General features: G+C 53.1%; 6 protein-coding genes across 6 annotated transcripts; 3 read left to right on the top strand and 3 right to left on the bottom strand.

The window, feature by feature from the left end:
* The first annotated feature begins 2 nt into the window (after positions 1-2).
* On the top strand, positions 3-2319 carry BDW47DRAFT_43993 (putative AMP-binding domain protein). The gene is made up of 5 exons (XM_024819042.1): positions 3-417; positions 492-687; positions 738-1184; positions 1239-1868; positions 1963-2319. The coding sequence occupies exons 1-5, from the start codon at positions 277-279 to the stop codon at positions 2262-2264; spliced, it is 1716 nt and encodes a 571-aa protein (XP_024676047.1). The 5' UTR covers positions 3-276; the 3' UTR covers positions 2265-2319.
* A 1161-nt stretch (positions 2320-3480) lies between these two features.
* On the top strand, positions 3481-9340 carry BDW47DRAFT_132372 (uncharacterized protein; the record flags this gene model as incomplete). The annotated part of the gene is made up of 6 exons (XM_024817535.1): positions 3481-4212; positions 4267-4950; positions 5016-5352; positions 5784-5827; positions 5933-5937; positions 6202-9340. 6 exons carry the CDS (start codon positions 3481-3483, stop codon positions 9113-9115), a joined length of 4716 nt encoding a protein of 1571 aa, XP_024676046.1. The 3' UTR covers positions 9116-9340.
* A 1271-nt stretch (positions 9341-10611) lies between these two features.
* On the bottom strand, positions 10612-12170 carry BDW47DRAFT_115196 (uncharacterized protein; the record flags this gene model as incomplete). Its single annotated transcript, XM_024814770.1, has 2 exons — positions 10612-11303; positions 11384-12170. 2 exons carry the CDS (start codon positions 12168-12170, stop codon positions 10612-10614), a joined length of 1479 nt encoding a protein of 492 aa, XP_024676045.1.
* Positions 12171-13437: 1267 nt separating this feature from the next.
* Positions 13438-13652, top strand: BDW47DRAFT_122461 (uncharacterized protein; the record flags this gene model as incomplete). The annotated part of the gene is made up of 2 exons (XM_024815840.1): positions 13438-13568; positions 13604-13652. 2 exons carry the CDS (start codon positions 13438-13440, stop codon positions 13650-13652), a joined length of 180 nt encoding a protein of 59 aa, XP_024676044.1.
* A 230-nt stretch (positions 13653-13882) lies between these two features.
* On the bottom strand, positions 13883-15268 carry BDW47DRAFT_115195 (alpha/beta hydrolase family protein; the record flags this gene model as incomplete). The annotated part of the gene is made up of 1 exon (XM_024814769.1): positions 13883-15268. One exon carries the CDS (start codon positions 15266-15268, stop codon positions 13883-13885), a length of 1386 nt encoding a protein of 461 aa, XP_024676043.1.
* Positions 15269-16775: 1507 nt separating this feature from the next.
* BDW47DRAFT_122459 (uncharacterized protein) lies at positions 16776-17594 on the bottom strand (the record flags this gene model as incomplete). Its single annotated transcript, XM_024815839.1, has 1 exon — positions 16776-17594. The coding sequence occupies one exon, from the start codon at positions 17592-17594 to the stop codon at positions 16776-16778; it is 819 nt and encodes a 272-aa protein (XP_024676042.1).
* Positions 17595-17660: the final 66 nt, after the last annotated feature.

The raw sequence follows: 17660 nt of genomic DNA, 5'->3' as shown, positions 1-17660 counted from the left end.
CGCTTCATTCTCCGGGTTCCTTTCTCCAGTCAATCATTTCTCCCCTTTCCTCTCTCTCTCCTCTCCTCTCCTCCCCTTCTCCTCTCCTTGCCCCTGTCTTCCCCTAGTACTTCCTTACTACCTACTACTGCACCTACTGTATACCCTGAGCGCTCCCATTGGCATACAGGTACTGAACCTTGCCAACACCACCACCACTATTACCACCACTACGACTACGACTACCCTAACATATCAAACTTGAATCCTCTGTTGGGTTCATAACCTATATACATCATGTCCTCCGCCAAATCGCGCCTTTCTGGCTTATTGGGCCATTTCGCCTCGTCGGAACCTCCCCGCTACGAGCACAATGTTAACTTTCACACTCTTTCGCCCACGTTTTTCTTGCCTCGGGCGGCGGCTGTAGAACCGGAGGTATATCTCGCCCACTCCCTTTCTTACAAGAGAAAAAATAAAATAAAAATGTGTGTTGGTACTAATTATCCCAGGCTGAGGCTATCTATCACGTTACCGCCAACAAGCAGGTCTTGCGCAGGTCGTATATGGAGACGGCGGACAGGGCACGCGGTCTTGCATTTTATATCAAGAAGCGCGGATATAAGCGGGTTGGTATCTTGTGTCCGAATACGCCTGCTTTCTTGGAGTCGATTTATGGAATTGCTGCCGCTGGGGCGGTCAATGTTTGTATGTTTCTCTCTCCCTTACTTTCCTTGCCTCAATTCTAATGAATACAGCCGTGAACTACCGTCTCAAAGAGGACGATATCGACTATATCTTCAACCACTCCGACGTGGATGCCATCATTGCTGACCAGGAGTATCTGCCGCTTCTCCAATCCTTCCGGAGCACAAGGCCCTCGTTCCCCGTCATCGTCGACACCGATACGGATGCCACCGAGGGCCAGCTGTCTGGCCCCTTTGACGAGGCCGTCCTGGAAGGCCTGCAGCATGATGTCGACACTGGCTCCCAAGGCTGGGTCGGCCTCGAGGCCCAGGCGGCTTCTGAAGACGATGTCATGGCCTTGGCTTACACCAGTGGCACGACTGCCCGCCCTAAGGGTGTCGAATTTACCCATCGTGGCTGCTACCTCGGCACCATGGGCAATGTGATCGAGTCGGGTCTCAATCAGCAGCAGGGCCGCTGTCGCTATCTGTGGACTCTGCCCATGTTCCATGCTATGGGTGCGTCTCTTTCCCGAAGAAAATCAAAAAGAAGGGAAAACTAACTATTCATAGGCTGGACATTCCCTTGGGCTGTCACGGCTGTCCGTGGCACTCACTACTGTCTGCGCAAGATCGACTACCCCGAGATCTGGAGACTGCTCAAGCAGGAGCAAGTCACCCATTTCAACGCCGCCCCCACGGTGAACACCCTGCTCTGCAACGCCCAGGAAGCCGAGCGCCTCTCTCACCGCGTCTATGTCACCGTGGCCGCCAGCCCGCCGTCCCCCCACCTGTTCGAACAGATGACGGGACTCAACCTGCACCCGGTGCATGTGTACGGCATGACGGAGACCTACGGCCCCATCACCAAGGGGTACCACATGGCCTCGTGGGAGAACCTGCCGCGCGACGAGCGGTACAAGCGCATGGCGCGACAGGGCCACGGCTTCGTGACAAGTCTGCCGGCCCGCGTGATCAAGACCGAGGTGCCCGAGGGGACCATCATCGACGTGAGCCGCAACGGCAAGGAGATTGGCGAGATTGTCTTCAACGGGAATATCTGCGCACGCGGCTACTACAAGGACCCCGAGGCGACGCGGAAACTCTTTGCGGGTGGTGTGCTCCACTCGGGCGATCTGGCTGTGTGGCACCCCGATGGGGCGATCCAGATTATGGACCGCGCCAAGGATATTATCATCAGTGGTTAGTCCCTTTTTCCCCTCTCTCTTACTTGATATCCTTTGTTTCGCCTTTTCTCCCCTTTCTCTCTCTATATGTATTAATTGAACAATTCCAGGCGGTGAAAACATCTCCTCAGTCGCCCTCGAATCAATGCTGGTGACCCACCCCGACATCCTGGAGGCGGCGGCGATCGCCGTCCCGGATTCGCACTGGGGCGAGCGACCCAAGGCCTACGTGACGGTGAAGCCCGGCAAGCAGCTGGAAGGGCCGGCCGTGATCGCGTGGGCGCGGACGGTCAGCGAGATCAGCAAGTTCATGATCCCGCGCGAGGTAGCCGTTGTGCCGGAACTGCCCAAGACGAGCACGGGCAAGGTGCAGAAGAATGTGCTGCGGGAGTGGACCAAGAATGGTCGTTAGGGGATAGAAAGAAAGGAAAGGGATGTACATTTGTATATAGTAGCGTTGAACATCCTGTCAATAGATCGTCGGGTTTAGATAGCGGGTGATGAGAAATGGGATATATGATTTATATATGATTGATCTATGTTAACAGTACTTAATGAGTGACGCTAATAAAAAAAGGTGCTAGACAGAGCTCAGACCAACGGCCCAATCAAGGCACGGGACCATCATCGTCACCTGTTCACTTTCGCTTCTCTTTTCTTCTGCTCTTCAGACTTGCTTTCAATCTTCTTCTTCTTCTTCTCCTTTTTCTTTCTTCTCTCCTCTAAGTTCTTTTTTTCACTAGTTCTATCTATTGATCATCGCTCTCGATCGGGCTGTCCGATTGGAAATCCTGACAAATCCGGTCCATTTGCCCCCCACTGGTTAAAGTGAGTTAACCGCCGCCTTTCCCTTCCCATCATCCAATCAGTCTCACCTCATCCATGAGTCCCATGTCTTCCTAGTAGGTATTATTATTACCTTACTATTATTATACCCTTCTCTTTTCATTCCTAGTCTACTTTCTGACTGACTCCGGGATAGTCTCGTTGGATAGATAGATACATATCTTGTCCCTTTATCTGTCTGTCCCCTCCGACTTCCCTTGTGACTTCGTGATTTCCTCCGACTTCCTCCCCCACAAAGAACCCCCAACGTCGACCGACTTTTCTCCTCCCTGTCCGGCCACTATCGACCGTCTCTCCCTCACCTCTCCATTCGTCGCTTCGTTCTTTCCCTCCCTTACCTACTCTACAACCTCGCTTCGCCTTACCGCTGCACGCTCCTCCCCTCCGACGCGCGTTCCTCATAAGCGCCCAGCCCAGCCCAGCCCAGCCCTCCCCTTCACCACCGCCCCCCCCCTCTCCTCCCCTCGCCTCCCCTCGTCTCCCCTCTCCCCGCTCCAGATCGTCCACATTTTCTGCCGCATCCCAAGGGCTGATTGATTAGCCTTGGAAGCTGCGTTCGTCCCCATCAGGTACTCGGTTGGGTTGAACCTGCAGTTCCCGACCTCCGCCCGACGCCTTCTGGACTCTCGACCAGGCTCATGGGATACCCAGTCCATGCCGGCCACTTTACCTCGTGGATGACTTCTGCTTAGACCAGAGGGAATTCCGACATCTCTGGTAATCTATTTTTCGACAGACAAACAGGTAGAAGACGAAGAAAGTTGCGTGGCGACAACCCTCAAATGGCCCGCTCACGACAGCCGGCTCGGTTTTCGAGCGAAGCTCCCTCCGAATCCTCCTCCGCCACCTCCCCCGATCGCACCGTCGACGACGATACCGACTTCTTCACAGCCCAGGCCAACGACTCACAGTCCTCCATCGGCGTCGCAAATTCCCGCGACATTCACCTTCACGATGACGTCGACATGATGGTCCCGCCGATCGCCCGCCTCCCCCCCGAGATCCTGATCGCCATCTTCGCCAAGCTCAGCGCGACGGCCGATATGCTGAGCTGTATGCTGGTCTGTCGCGGCTGGGCCGCCAACTGCGTCGGCATCCTCTGGCACCGACCGTCCTGCAACAGCTGGAAGAACATGGCGAGCATCACGGCCTCGGTGGGCAAGATGAACGGCTCCTTCTCCTACGCGGAGCTGATCCGACGGTTGAACCTCTCGGCCCTGACCGACGATGTCAGCGACGGCACCGTCGTCCCTTTTGCCCAGTGCAACCGCATCGAGCGTCTGACCTTGACCAACTGCTCCAAGCTCACGGACAAGGGCGTCTCGGAGCTGGTTGAGGGCAATCGACACCTGCAGGCTCTCGACGTCTCCGATCTCCGGTCCCTCACGGATCACACCCTTTTCACGGTGGCAAAGAACTGCCCGCGGCTCCAGGGGTTGAACATCACCGGGTGTGTCAACGCCACGGATGATTCGCTAGTGACCGTGTCGGAGAACTGTCGACAGATCAAACGCGTAAGTGAATCCTCCTCTCCCCTAGCTGAGTGGCGAGTCTAATATGGAGCACAGTTGAAATTGAACGGCCTGACGCAAGTAACGAACCGGGCGATCATGTCCTTCGCGCAACATTGTCCGGCCATCCTCGAGATCGATCTCCACGACTGTAAACTAGTCAAAAACCCGTCGGTCACGGCGCTCATGGCGACGCTGCAGAATCTCCGCGAGCTGCGGCTGGCCCACTGCACTGAGATCGACGACACGGCCTTCCTCGATCTCCCCAAGCACCTCTCGATGGACAGCCTTCGGATACTCGATCTGACGGCGTGTGAGAACATCCGCGATGACGCCGTTGAGCGGATTGTCCAGGCGGCACCCCGCTTACGGAACCTGGTGCTGGCCAAGTGTCGCCTCATCACCGACCGGGCGGTCTGGGCGATCTGCAAGCTGGGCAAGAACCTACACTACGTTCATCTGGGGCACTGCTCCAACATCACCGACACGGCGGTCATGCAGCTCGTCAAGTCGTGTAATCGGATCCGGTACATCGATCTGGCCTGCTGCAACAGTCTGACGGACCGGAGTGTCCAGCAGCTGGCGACGCTACCCAAGTTACGGCGGATCGGGCTGGTCAAATGCCAGCTCATCACCGATCAGAGTATATTGGCGTTGGCGCAGCCCAAGGTCTCCCATCCGACGGGTGTCAGCAGTCTGGAACGGGTGCATCTCAGTTATTGTGTGCATCTGACGATGCCGGTAGGTCCCATCCCCCCCAGTCGGTGTCTTGACACCCAAAGGATTGTACCCGCTAACTTATCTAGGGCATCCATGCCTTGCTCAACCATTGTCCCCGTTTGACCCATCTGAGTCTCACGGGCGTGGGGGCCTTCCTTCGGCCCGAGCTCACGGTCTTCTGCCGCGAGGCACCCCCCGAGTTTACGCACCAGCAGCGGGAGGTATTCTGCGTCTTCAGCGGCGACGGGGTCAATCGACTGCGCGATTTCCTCAACGGGGTGATGGAGCCGCCCCGCGACCTGACCGAAGCGACTATGTACGACGACGACGAAGAGTTGGATGAGGAGGAGGGCCAGGTGACGGGCCTGATGCATGCGACGGCGATTAACGATGATGACTATATTGACGTCGGACATACCCATGGTTGATAGTTGATACCCCCTCCTGTTTGTGCATGATTTGCTCGCTTGCCATCTATTTCTATTTTGCCCTATATCATTTCCCATTGCCGCGATCGATTGTGTTTCGGCTGTTCTTTTCTTCCCGGGCCATCTCCGTCTCCCTGCTTTTCGAATGGGGGGATATAATCGCAACGGGCGTCTCGTCGGGCTGTCCGTGTTTATCATGCATTGGAAGCGTTTTCTGTTTTACTGGTTCGGAGCGGTGGCTTTTGCTGGTGGGAGTGGTAGTTGCTGGATCTGGTCGGTGTACTGGACTCGAAATTTATGCGGTTTCATGTGGGAAGGGACCAGTCTTCCTGACGATAGCCAGTAGAGATCCCTGGTACTGGTATTTCATAGTGGGTGGGCCGGGGAGAATGGGGATGTCGGGAACGGTGGATACTGGCTGTATAGAGTTATATACGCATGGCGTGTCTTGTCTTTTATGTTCCGTTCTTGTTCTTATTTTCTCTCTTTTTCTCCCATGCATTGAATGGAGTTCGGATTTCATTGCCATTCAAATGAATTACGATTGAGTATATTTTCTCTTGGTAGCTGGTTAGATCCTGTAAGGGTTGCAAGGGTTGTCAGTAATGCTGGATGCATGCATACGCCGTGTCACGTTTCTTCTCCGCCCTCCCCCGCTTCCGCCAGCCGGACGGGTTTCCTGATCTCCAATTACTTCATCGTCGGTCAATCCATCCGTCATCCATCATGTACCTCCGTTGATTATTTCAGCGTCATCTCTCTTGTTTATTGAGGCGGTCATATCCCTTTTTTCTGTGTTCGGCTGCCTGTTTCTGGCTTAGACCGTCCACATGGCACCTCGCAGGTCCTCCCGGGCCAATCCACTGGCCTTCACCCCATGGCCGGTCACCTTGATTACTACCCTCGTCTACCTCGCGCTGGTCATCCCCGTTCTGGTCATCCACAACGTCGTTCCAACCCCCCCACGGTCGAACCCGAAAGGCCTAGATATCGCCGAAGCATGGGCCGACCTGCAGTACCTAACCAACGGGTTCCATCCATACAATTCGCACCGCAACGATGAAGTGCGCGACTACCTCCTCCAACGCATCCACGAAATCGTCGACGACGCCCCCTCCCCAGAGTCCTACCAATCGGCCGGCGACGAAAAGCCCGCCGTCTTCGTCTTTGACGACCTGCGCTCCAACCTAACCTTTGCGGACGGCGCCACCGGCACAGGCGTCTACTTCGAAGGGACCAACATCATCGTCTACGTGCGCGGCACCGACGACGACCGCGAACACTGGTGGGAGGATGGTGACAAGGAGGACGCCCCCAGCCGCGGCGGCGTGCTGGTCAACGCGCACTACGACAGCGTGTCGACCGGGTTCGGCGCCACCGACGACGGCGTCGGCGTCGTGACCTGCCTGCAGCTGCTGCGGTACTTCACGACGCCGGGCCACGCGCCGCGTCGTGGTCTCGTCGTGCTGCTCAATAACGGCGAGGAGGACTATCTGAACGGCGCGCGCGTATTCAGCCAGCATCCGATCTCGCGCCTCCCGCGCACCTTTCTCAACCTTGAGGGTGCCGGCGCGGGAACCCGCGCCATGCTGTTCCGCACGACGGATGAGGAGGTCACGCGCCACTATCGGAGGGCGCCCCATCCGTTTGGGTCGGTGTTGAGCGCTAATGGGTTTGATATGCGGTTGATTCGCAGCCAGACGGATTACGTCGTGTTCAATGGGGATATGGGCATGCGCGGACTCGACGTCGCGTTCCTTGAGCCGCGCTCGCGGTATCATACGGATCAGGACGACGCGCGACATACTAGCAAGGGCTCGCTGTGGCATATGCTGTCGGCGGCGGTGGGGACCACGCAGGGCCTGGTGTCCGATCCGAGCGAGCAGTTTGATCGGCCGGTGCAGGGCGGGGATGGCGCGGGCGCGTCCGGTTCCAAGGGGGTGTGGTTCGATCTGTTTGGGAGCGCGTTTGTTGTCTTCCGCCTGCATACGCTGTTTGCGATCTCGGTGACGCTGCTCGTCGTGGCGCCGCTGGTGCTGCTCGCGACCGGCGTCGCGCTGACCAGGGCTGACAAGATGTATCTGTTTCGGTCGGAGGCGCGGTCGCCGGACCGCCTCGAGGGCGTCCCGCTGCAGGGCCTGCGGGGGTTCTTCCGGTTCCCGTTCCTGCTGGCCATCCCGACGGTCGTCACGGTCGGCCTGGCGTACCTGGTGACCAAGATCAACCCGTACGTCATCAACAGCAGTGAGTATGCGGTCTGGAGCATGATGGTGGCGGCATGGGTTTTCCTGGCGTGGTTTGTCTCCCGCGTGGCGGACTTTGCGCGGCCGTCGGCCTTCCACCGCGTCTACACTCTGACCTGGATGTTTGCGGTGTACTGGGTGCTGCTGGTCGTGATGACAGTCTACGCGAACCGCGACGGGCTCGCCGGGGGGTACTTTATCTTCTTCTCGTTTGCGGGGGTGTTCGTCGCGACGTGGATCGGGTACCTGGAGATGTTCGCGCTCCCCCGACGGTCCGAATACGCCAGCCTCATGCACCCGCCGTCGCGACACACCAGTACCTACGGCAGCCGGCTCGGCACAGCCGCCTCAGGCGACGACCCGGAGACCGAGCACGACGATAGCGACGAGGAGCACGTCGTCGAAGAGGAACCGACGGAGTCGACGTCCCTGCTAGGCAGCGGCCCACGGACAACATTCGCCAACTACGTTCGGGTAGGCCACACAGACAGCCACGGCGACGAGGCAGAGACAGGCGACCCGCACGTCTACGGGCACGAGCAGCCCTGGAGCGCAAACCTCCTCCAATGGAGCTGGGCAGTACAATTCCTGCTCGTCGCGCCGATAACACTCATAATGGTCGGCCCGCTCTCACTCCTACTCACCAGCGCGCTGCACCAGACGGGCCCCGACGGCAGCTCCTCGCTGTTCATCTACATCGCACTCGCCAGTCTGACGACGTTCCTCCTGACCCCGCTCCTCCCCTTCATCCACCGCTTCACCCACCACATCCCCGTCTTCCTCCTCGCCGTCTTCACCGGCACACTGATCTACAACCTCGTGGCATTCCCCTTCTCCGACTCCAGCCGCCTCAAGCTCTTCTTCATCCAGGAACTCGACCTCGACACGGGCTCTACCCGCGCTTCCCTAACAGGCGTGGCCCCATTCGTCCAGATCGCTGCGAAGGGGCTCCCTAGCGTGCACAGCACGCAAAACCTCACCTGCGACCCCGTCGCCAACCGCCTCCAGTGCAGCTGGCCCGGTCCAGCCCCTAACGTGGTCGACACCACCACCCCAATGCAAAACTGGCTCCACCTCAACATTACAAAAGATGATGCATCATCGAAATCGAAGTCAGCGCACATCACCCTCTCGGGTCAAAACACCCGCTCCTGCCGCCTTCTCTTCACCCGCCCAATCGGCTCATTTAGTGTGCACGACTCAGCTACCGACCCAGCGCGCTTCCCGGACGGGAGCAGCAACAGTAGCAGTGAGAGCGGCACGAAAGAAATCCGCCTGTGGAGCCGCACGTGGAATGCGACGTGGGAAGTGGACGTCTCTTGGGAAAAGAATGACAATGGTGATGACGATGAGGGGCAGCTTGAAGGCCGCGCGGTGTGTATCTGGAGTGATGGGAACAAGGAGGGTGTTATACCTGCGCTGGATGAGGTGAGACGGTTCGTGCCGAGTTGGGTGGCGGTTAGTAAGTTGAGGGATGGGTTGGTTGAGGGAGGGAGGGGGTTTACTTTATCTTGACTTGGCTGGGATTGATATGAGCGGTTTTCTGATTGAGTTTGTTGCGGTTGTTATACTATCATTTATATTGTTGTTGATTGATTTATTGATATGGTATGGTATGGTATGGTTGATGTAGTCGATATGATGGTATGATGGTGGATACTGTGTGTATGGACCATGCTTTATTTAATCCATGGATAGGGTAGCGTTATTCATATCTATTATCAACATTTATTTTTATTATCATTGTTCTCATTGTTTCTTATTGAGTTGTTTTATCGTATAATCATTATATATCTATATTCCACCCAGTGTAAATGACAAGTCAAGATATTCCTACCGTCTCTATTTCCTCTACTCTCCTCTACAGAGTATAGGGCACAGAATGGCACCATCTTATTCACCAAGTCTCCATATAAGCCTACCTAGAGGGATACCTATGCCACTAGTGAATATGAGTCAGTGATTTACATACATAGAAGAGTGAATACAATCAGCCATAGCCAGGGGACTTGTGGTCTTTCCCACGCAAGGTGTACGTTGTATTTGATTCTTCTCACCTTCTGCAACTATTCTAACTTTTCATACTTCAGATTTATCAATATTGGACTGTCCTACCCGGTTTTCACTACTTAAGGTATATATGCTATATACTATAGACCAGGTCTTTGGGTTTTAGCTTATGGCTTGTGGCTTCTCGCTTAGCACTTTACCCTCAGAATCATCAACACAGATATGTACACAGCGAAGCCATCATCTGGGCTAAAGAGCGTCGATACGATCCCCGGAAGTAGGAACCTGACGCAACTTTATCTATCTACCGAATATTCCAAATCATGGATTATATGTGCGAGCAAGCAAGGTGCAGACATGATAGGACACGGCACTCACAGCCCTTCTAAATTTGGAACTACAAATTTCTGGCCCTGGCAAGATGGTCGTTTGCAAGGCATTATCTATCACAATTTTAATGCAGTCTACTGATCACTCACATCTATAGGGGCAGAGGTCTTCTCTCGCAGGTGGGCCTCCATGCTCGCAGCCGGTGCCTTTGGTCCCCCAGCTGGCAGCTCCCTACCCACATCTCCTAGAACGCCCCCTTGCCATCTATGGCGCCAGTGTGGCCCTATCCAATGGCGGCCGCCCAGGCGGTGTTAACTAGCCCTGGTACGACAGAAAGCTGGCGGCATGCTCGCTGGGCGGAAGTAGGGGGCTCGTTTTTGTGTTTTATAAGGGGGATTCCACTGAAGGCTGAAAGAAGGTTTTTGGAATAGTAAAGACAATCGGTCACAGACCTGATCTTTAAGTTTTTTTTCCACAAATTCAATCTTGATTCTCCATGTAATTCAATCTGTTTGATCGTTTCAAGAACCATCAAAAACCATCACTCATTGACCGTTTCACGACCCTCCACAACTTCCCGTATTCTCCAGTTACATGCCATGTTTCGCACAAGTCCAGCCCAAGAAGCGAGAGACAGCAATTGTTCATTGACAGAAAAACTTAACTATAAGTTATGTCCCCTCACGAATCCTATGCTCCATCCGAATCTGCTGCAACGAAACAGGCCGGATTACAGGAACTAAACACTTCAGATGATGGATCGCATCACCCTGAGACTCAGCAATACCGGCATCCAGCAACTCCCCGACAATAATAGCTCCGTAACCACACTGCCTCAGCGCTACGGCTTCCCAAGCCTCGACCACAGGGGATCGCAGGGCGAACTCCCACGTTCCTCTCCAGGTGAGCACAGCAGGCTGCTCTGCCCCGACTAGCTGGTATCTAAAAAGCATAGCCAGCCCCTCTCGCCCATTCCATATCTCCATGGATCTCAGTTTTGGCATTCGCAGGGCTACTCCTGCCGCTGTCTGGAGCATGTTGTCGAGCTTAAGTGGGCTCGCACTGGGCGTGAGCAGTCGTGAAGTCAGTGCAACTGAAGTCAAGCGGGGCCACTTCCAAGAAAGCTCGCAAGCATCGAGGAAATAGCTCGCATCTACAGTGAATGATGCCGAGAGGTGCTCGAGCTGGAGGCTGAGTTTGGCGACTGCTCGGCTGACTTCTGCGTTGGGGATCCGGATAAGCGAGCAGCCGTCGCCGAGGAGTCTGGAAAAAGGTAGTGCGTACTGTTTGTTGGAGTTTTCAAAGAGTGTGAGTCTTTGTAGGTTGGTGCTTGTGGTGAGTGATTCGAAGAGGAGTCGGAAGTCTGCGTTGAAGATGAGTCAGTGATAAGAAATATACATGGATGGTAGATATAGAGTGATCAAATGATGTAGGAGCACCCACATAGATCTATCCAATTCTGCTCAACATCATACCACTGCCGCCAAGGCTCGTAGTGGATCTCCTGGAGATTGGGAAGACGGGCAAACATCTGTGCTAGTGCAGTCGGCTTCCACCGTCGGCGGGTCTGTTGGCGTAGAAGGACGCCTGTGACGGCTGGGACTAATGGCAGTTGCCCCCACCACTCGTTTTGCTGCTCGCCGTTGGGAAATGCGTCTGCACCCATGAGTTCGTCGAAGACTTTGAGGATGGCACATGTGGATGGAGTGGAAATCGGTTTCCCGGCAATCCAGCCATGCTTGTGATTATTGGGGCTGGCTAGAATTGACTGTTGCTTCTGCTGTGTGCATAGATCCAGATCATGCTGATCAGATGGGATAGGAATATCAGGTTTGAAAGTCAGATATTTGAACCAGTGCTCCGCGTCGCTGGGAGAGTGAACACTGATATCAAGCAGCAAGTTTCCATTTGACTCCCACGTGCTGAGAGTTGAGAACAGATCCTGCAATGCTGTGATAAGCATGGTATTGTCTGCCTTGCTGAGCCCTATACCGCCTACACGGTGAGGCGCACACTTGGCGCAATCATATTCTTGGAGTTCCAAGCAGAGCCATATGTAGTGTACAGAAGATCGATTGCGCTGGACCATTGAGCTAAACTCGGCGAGGCGGGGCGCTGTGAGCTTGATGCGGGCGAAGTTGCGCGGCTCGATCATCGCCTGCCACTCCTTAGATACTACGGCGAGGCCAGTCACGCGACCACCTGTCTGCAGGACAGCTTCCAGAATCATGTTCCGGATCTCTGCGGGCAGGTAGAGCCAGGATGACTGGCTGGGTTTTGATGATGACATTGGGGTTGGTTTTGTGTTGGGGTTGATGGGAGGGAAGATGGTTGTTTGAGGCATTGGACTAGAGGGGAGCTGGTTTTATATAGGGGGTTGGTAAGTTTCGAAAAGCGTAATGAGAAGGATGGTGACCTAGATGTCGTCACTCTTTGCGGAATGGCTATTTCGTGACATTCCATGACATAGAGATGTGATAATGTCGACTGATAGTAGGGCTGGTGCGGGATGACGGACATGGTGTAGATATAATAATTTACTTCCATACCAGGTCTACTTAGTTTACCAGGTCTACTTAATTTGACATTTGTTTGATATCAGCTATCTGCCTCGCCGAGTGCAGTCATGCCAATCTTTCTATCAAGTATCTGGATGGTGTCTATGGAGTGAGTATAGGTGATTGTATAGGTTCTATAGCATATAGTATAGATGTGTAGATCTATAGGGCAACGTCTAGAGTCTCTAGAGTGAGCATATAGTGGCTGTCTTATTATAATACCTAAATACGATAATCCCATACCAGGTCTGTTAAATATTGCTTCGTAGACCACCTCTACTCCTACCATGATATCAGAAGACAAAAATGCAGTTTTAATCATCCAGGTCTTTCGTCTAGCACCCTATATGAATCATTCATTAGAAGGAATAGGTACATACGACCATAGGGTGTGGAGAACAGGGCTTCCCGTCCGCTCAGCCGTACTTAAGCCACACGCCGGCCGGTTAGTAGTATGGTGGGTGACCACATGCGAATCCCGGCTGTTGTATGTTTTTGTTTTCCTTCTTTTTCTTTTTGATATATTATATCTTGATATCAACATGCTTTGGTTGTTGGGATTAGTCAGGGCCACTGTTCTGTCTTCAGTTCTTCAGGAGGGGATTTGAAAATGTCTAGATCTCATCAAGTAATCTCCTATATTCATATATTTTGCTTTCCCGCTCGAGAATCAGCGCATTGTCATGATATCTTTTGTAGCCGAGTGCTAATTCTTCTCAGTATCCTATTAGACAGAGAGACCTGCCGTGCAAACATTCATTGGACGGTGGGTATAACCACAGGGCTATCAGGCAACTTTGAGCTTTCTTGGTGTTGAGAACAGGACAGCAGACTATTATTGTACCCAAACCCCCGGGAAGTCGCAGTGAGTTCATACGTGCCTTGAGGGAGTTTAGTAGGAGAGTATTTATTCCCTCTGTGATGGCATATCATTGCATCATGGGAATAGCCCGTCTCGAGAAAGGCCTGTTGGTTCTGATCCAGGTGGCCGTTCAACTGGCTCAGCGTATCGGCGCGGCCATCTTCTGCACCGTCAGCACGGCTGCAAAACGCGCGCTGGTTATGGACGAGTACGGCATCCTAAAGACTTATGTTTTTTCTCTAGCCAGGCGGGGTCGCTTAAGCCGGGCATCATGCGGGTCAAGAAACGGTGAGGGAGTGGATCTGGTGCTCAACTCGTCGGCGGGGGAGGCATGCAGCGGCGATAATATCAATAAACATTAGTATCTGTTGGTGATTTCCATTCCAAGGTGACTTTCACTCTAGCCCATGTTATGTATTAAATTGCTGCAAGCCGTCTTACTATAAGGAATAAGACATCTGAGTTTGATATGTTGATATAAGCAGTAGATAGTCGTCTGTGACTAGATATAGACTACTTAAATCAAAGATCTAGTATGATAGTCGACTGATTCAGCTTGGCCATGTGAGCAACATCAAACGGGCCAGAAACAGTCTTCTTGCATCCACCACTTGTGCTCTTGCCCTCGAAACGCTCACGCAGAAAACGCATCCAGTCGGGGGAACTAGCCGTGATCACATCACCGTGGTCGATGCCTGGATACAAATTCAGATACACCTCATTACCAAATCCACAGGTGTCATTGTAGGCGTCGATGGTGATCCGAGGCAAGATAGTGGTATCTGCCAACCCCTGAACGATTAAAAGAGGTTGCTCTGCTTTGGATCCCATGGCCGGAGAATTCCATTTCTGCCAGGTGGAGAAGTCTGTGCTGTTTTTGAGCGCGGCTGTGCTGGTAATTATTTCCTTGGGAGAGAGCCCGAGTCCAAGGGTCAGGGCCCCATCGTTGCAGGATTGCGTGAGGTCCGCGATCTTAGCTCGTTGCAAGAGCTTTTGCGAGAAGACTGACATATCCGCCGAGGGAATGGCACGTCGAAGGGTAGTCGACAACCATAAGAATATATATGTGATATAGTAAGTGTTATAGTCGGACCGGGGGAAGATTGTCTCCGCCGTCAGAAGGATCAAGTCGTAAAGTCTCGAACCTGGCGCTATGGCAACGCTTCCCACGTAGTTACCGGCTGCGGCTCCAGACTTGATCAGGGGACTCTCAGATAGCTTCCAGACAGCTCCCCCTCCCTGGGAGTGGCCAACACTTGCCCAGTCGTCGGTGAAGGTGTTTGGAAAGATTTTGCGAGCAGCAACCATGCCGTAGTAGAGATCATTGGCATGGGCCGGGAAGCTACTGTATTCGTGCTCGATATAGTTGTTCCCAAGTCCCGCGTAGTCTGGGGCAATGATGGCATATCCGTTATGAGCGAGAATACTCCAGGTGTCGTAGTCGTATAGTGCAGAGGTCGTAGAAGGCGGACATCCCGCGAAAATGCCGATGGAGCCGTGGGCATAGGCAATGACAGGATATTTCTCATCCTGGCGAGCCGAAGTGTATGGGATTGCAATAAATCCGGTCGCAGGCACCTTGGTTCCATTCAAGCTGACGGAGGTATACTGGTATCGATAGGCGGTAAGCCCATAAACCACACTTAGGGATGAACCGTTCAGGGGTTGGAACTTGAGGAGGTCACCGGGCTTTGACGATGAGAAGTTGCGAGCAGTGGCATAAAAGTCGAAATCAAAATCCGTGCCGAACATCTCGACGTCCTGCTTTCGTCCCTCGTTAAAGGCTCGCTGGCAAGCAGCATCGCAGCCCAGGGATGTGAGAGTTGAAGCCGATGCATTGAAGTTTGCAGCGGGTTTGGCCACTGAGAGCGAAACACTCGACAGGGCGAGAATGAGCCTGAGAAACATTGAGAAAGAAGTTGACTTGGACTGTGGCATTGGTTTGAGGAAGCAAGGTGTCGCAATTTGCAGCACTGGGGTTCTAGTTAAATAGTGCCCGACTCCTTATGTAGTAATCAACTCCATTGTTGGATTGTTGGAAACTGTGGAGAACCATTTTGTCACATGAGTAGACTTAGTAACGGGATTATATCGTTCGGCTTATAGTATGTCTGAGATGCCATACAAAGCAGTGTGGTAAGGTGACACTTCGAATCCAGACTACAGTAGCTTACCATCTCATTCATGTGTGTGATTGGGGCCCACAGCCTAACCCACTGTGGGCCGGTGGCTAGAGCTTAGCCAGCCCGTGGGAGGGGGAAAGGCGCCCGCAGCCCGTCCATCTGAGCCCACCGGGCGGGCAGTACCGCTCGCTCCCGCCCGGCCGCTCTGGGCGGCCTGTTTTGGCCCATTTAATGTATAATTTTCCGAGTCAGAAAGTTTAACTTGCTAATTTAACTAATGTATATCTGTTTGTCTTTCTTTGCTTTTGTTGTAAGATAGTACTGCTGCCTAATGTGGATAGTAAGCAGTAAGCAAAGTGTATATGTCAAGGCGTCTGACTGGTTGATAAGGAGGGACGAAAGGCCAATGACACTAGATGGTTCATTGATTGTGTGGATCTCTAATACCAGGAAAGGGGATATCAGACCAAGTCTGAGTGTGTATATAATAGCACCCAGATTAAAGTGTACTGATGCTAGTCGCGCGAGTTCCAAGATTACGCACCAGCTCGCACTCTTCTCTTTGAAGGCACCCACCTGACTACTGACTGCACGTAAACCACACGCCGGCCGGTTAGTAGTATGGTGGGTGATACATGCGATGCCCAGCTGTTGTATGTTTTTCTTTTTATATCTATCTATCTATATTTTTTTAGGATTATAAGGTGTAGCGCCTGATTACTAGTATCATCACGGCCCACAATACACCCCCTCGTCCATCTCATCCATATCCTCCCACGAATATCTCATCTCCTCGCCATCACCCATCATCTTCCACAGATCCCACAGTGCCCGGGGTTAACACTTCATCCACCCCGGAAGACTGTCGTACTGGTCTACTATTGATTAATTCGTCTATCGCCTTTTCTTGCCGCCCCCCAACCAGATATAAGTAGTATGTAATCACGAGCTTCGCGTCATTCTTGATAGCAGCCTCCATCCTTGTGTCAGAAGTGGGTTTTTCTCCGCGCCAGATCTGCATATATAATAGATATCCCAAGTCAGTGTACATGATTATTGAAAGTAATTATCTAATTAGATATGGCAGTAGTGTCCTTTGCTAACATACAAGTCTAAGTGCTTTAAGGCTGAACAGGAGAGTTAATATTAAGGGTCTCAATTTTAAAGCTAACAAAAGCTGTCTTACTATACTTCCTCAAAATCAAGCGCTCATGTTCAAACGAAATGCAGACCTAAGAGTTGGGTCTCCGGTCTACTTCTTGGGAAAGCAGTGGACGCCGAACATGGTCCAGTCACGCCTTCCCTACCCGAACGGCCTGGATCAAGGGCTGAAGAATAAGAGCGACAGTCTTCTTAGCGATGCCACTGGAAGCTACCTGCTGCCCTGCAACGAGGCAGCTGTCAACAAAGGCAATGATTCCCGTGACTAATGGGATCAGCTGTCCTGGAGACCAGAGGTCCCTCGATGGCGACAGGTGGTTCCATCGCAGAGTCAGCTCGACGGAAGCAACAAAAACGACCAGCGCTATCCAGCGGAGAACCCTGAGACCCGGTTGCAAATCCCATATCCCATTACCAGTGATATGGTTAATCATCTCGTTTTCACGTTCATTGACTTCCGTTCGGCCCTGCCTGTGGCAATGCCAGGCGATTTTCAAGATACGTAAAATCTTATACGCAATAAACAGCGAGCTCATCGCACTGACGACACAGAATACCAGCATAAGGTACCGAAACCAGCCATCAATGGATACCTTGGCGAAGAAGAAACAGAACACATTCTCTGTCTGTAGGGGGTGGAGCGTGTCGACGAGATCGGCAAACATCCATATAAGCGCGACCCAGGTTGCCTGCTCGCCGACTAGGAATAAGAGAGTCCCGAATGCATCGCTCACTATATTCTCTGGAGCTAGCAACATTGTTTTGGCTGGGAACGACAGCCCCTGCAGGAGCAAAAGAACGGCGATCGCTTCGCTGGGACTGAAGCGACGTCGGGCGGCGAAGACGAACCACGAGGCAAGGATGGAGAGTGTGATCGACCCGATGGCTACTTTCATTCCCTTTGCAATACTGCTGTTGTTGTTGTTGTCGCTGCTGCTGTAAATTGCCATGGCGACAGATTGGAGGTAGAAAAAGATACGCACTCCAAGGCCGTACAGATCTTGAGCAGCACCACG

This window comes from Aspergillus candidus (genome assembly GCF_002847045.1).
Source record: "Aspergillus candidus strain CBS 102.13 unplaced genomic scaffold BDW47scaffold_3, whole genome shotgun sequence".
NCBI lineage: Eukaryota > Fungi > Ascomycota > Eurotiomycetes > Eurotiales > Aspergillaceae > Aspergillus > Aspergillus candidus.
The sequence above is the reverse complement of the archived record's forward strand: the minus strand, read 5'-3'. Positions and strand labels throughout refer to the sequence as shown.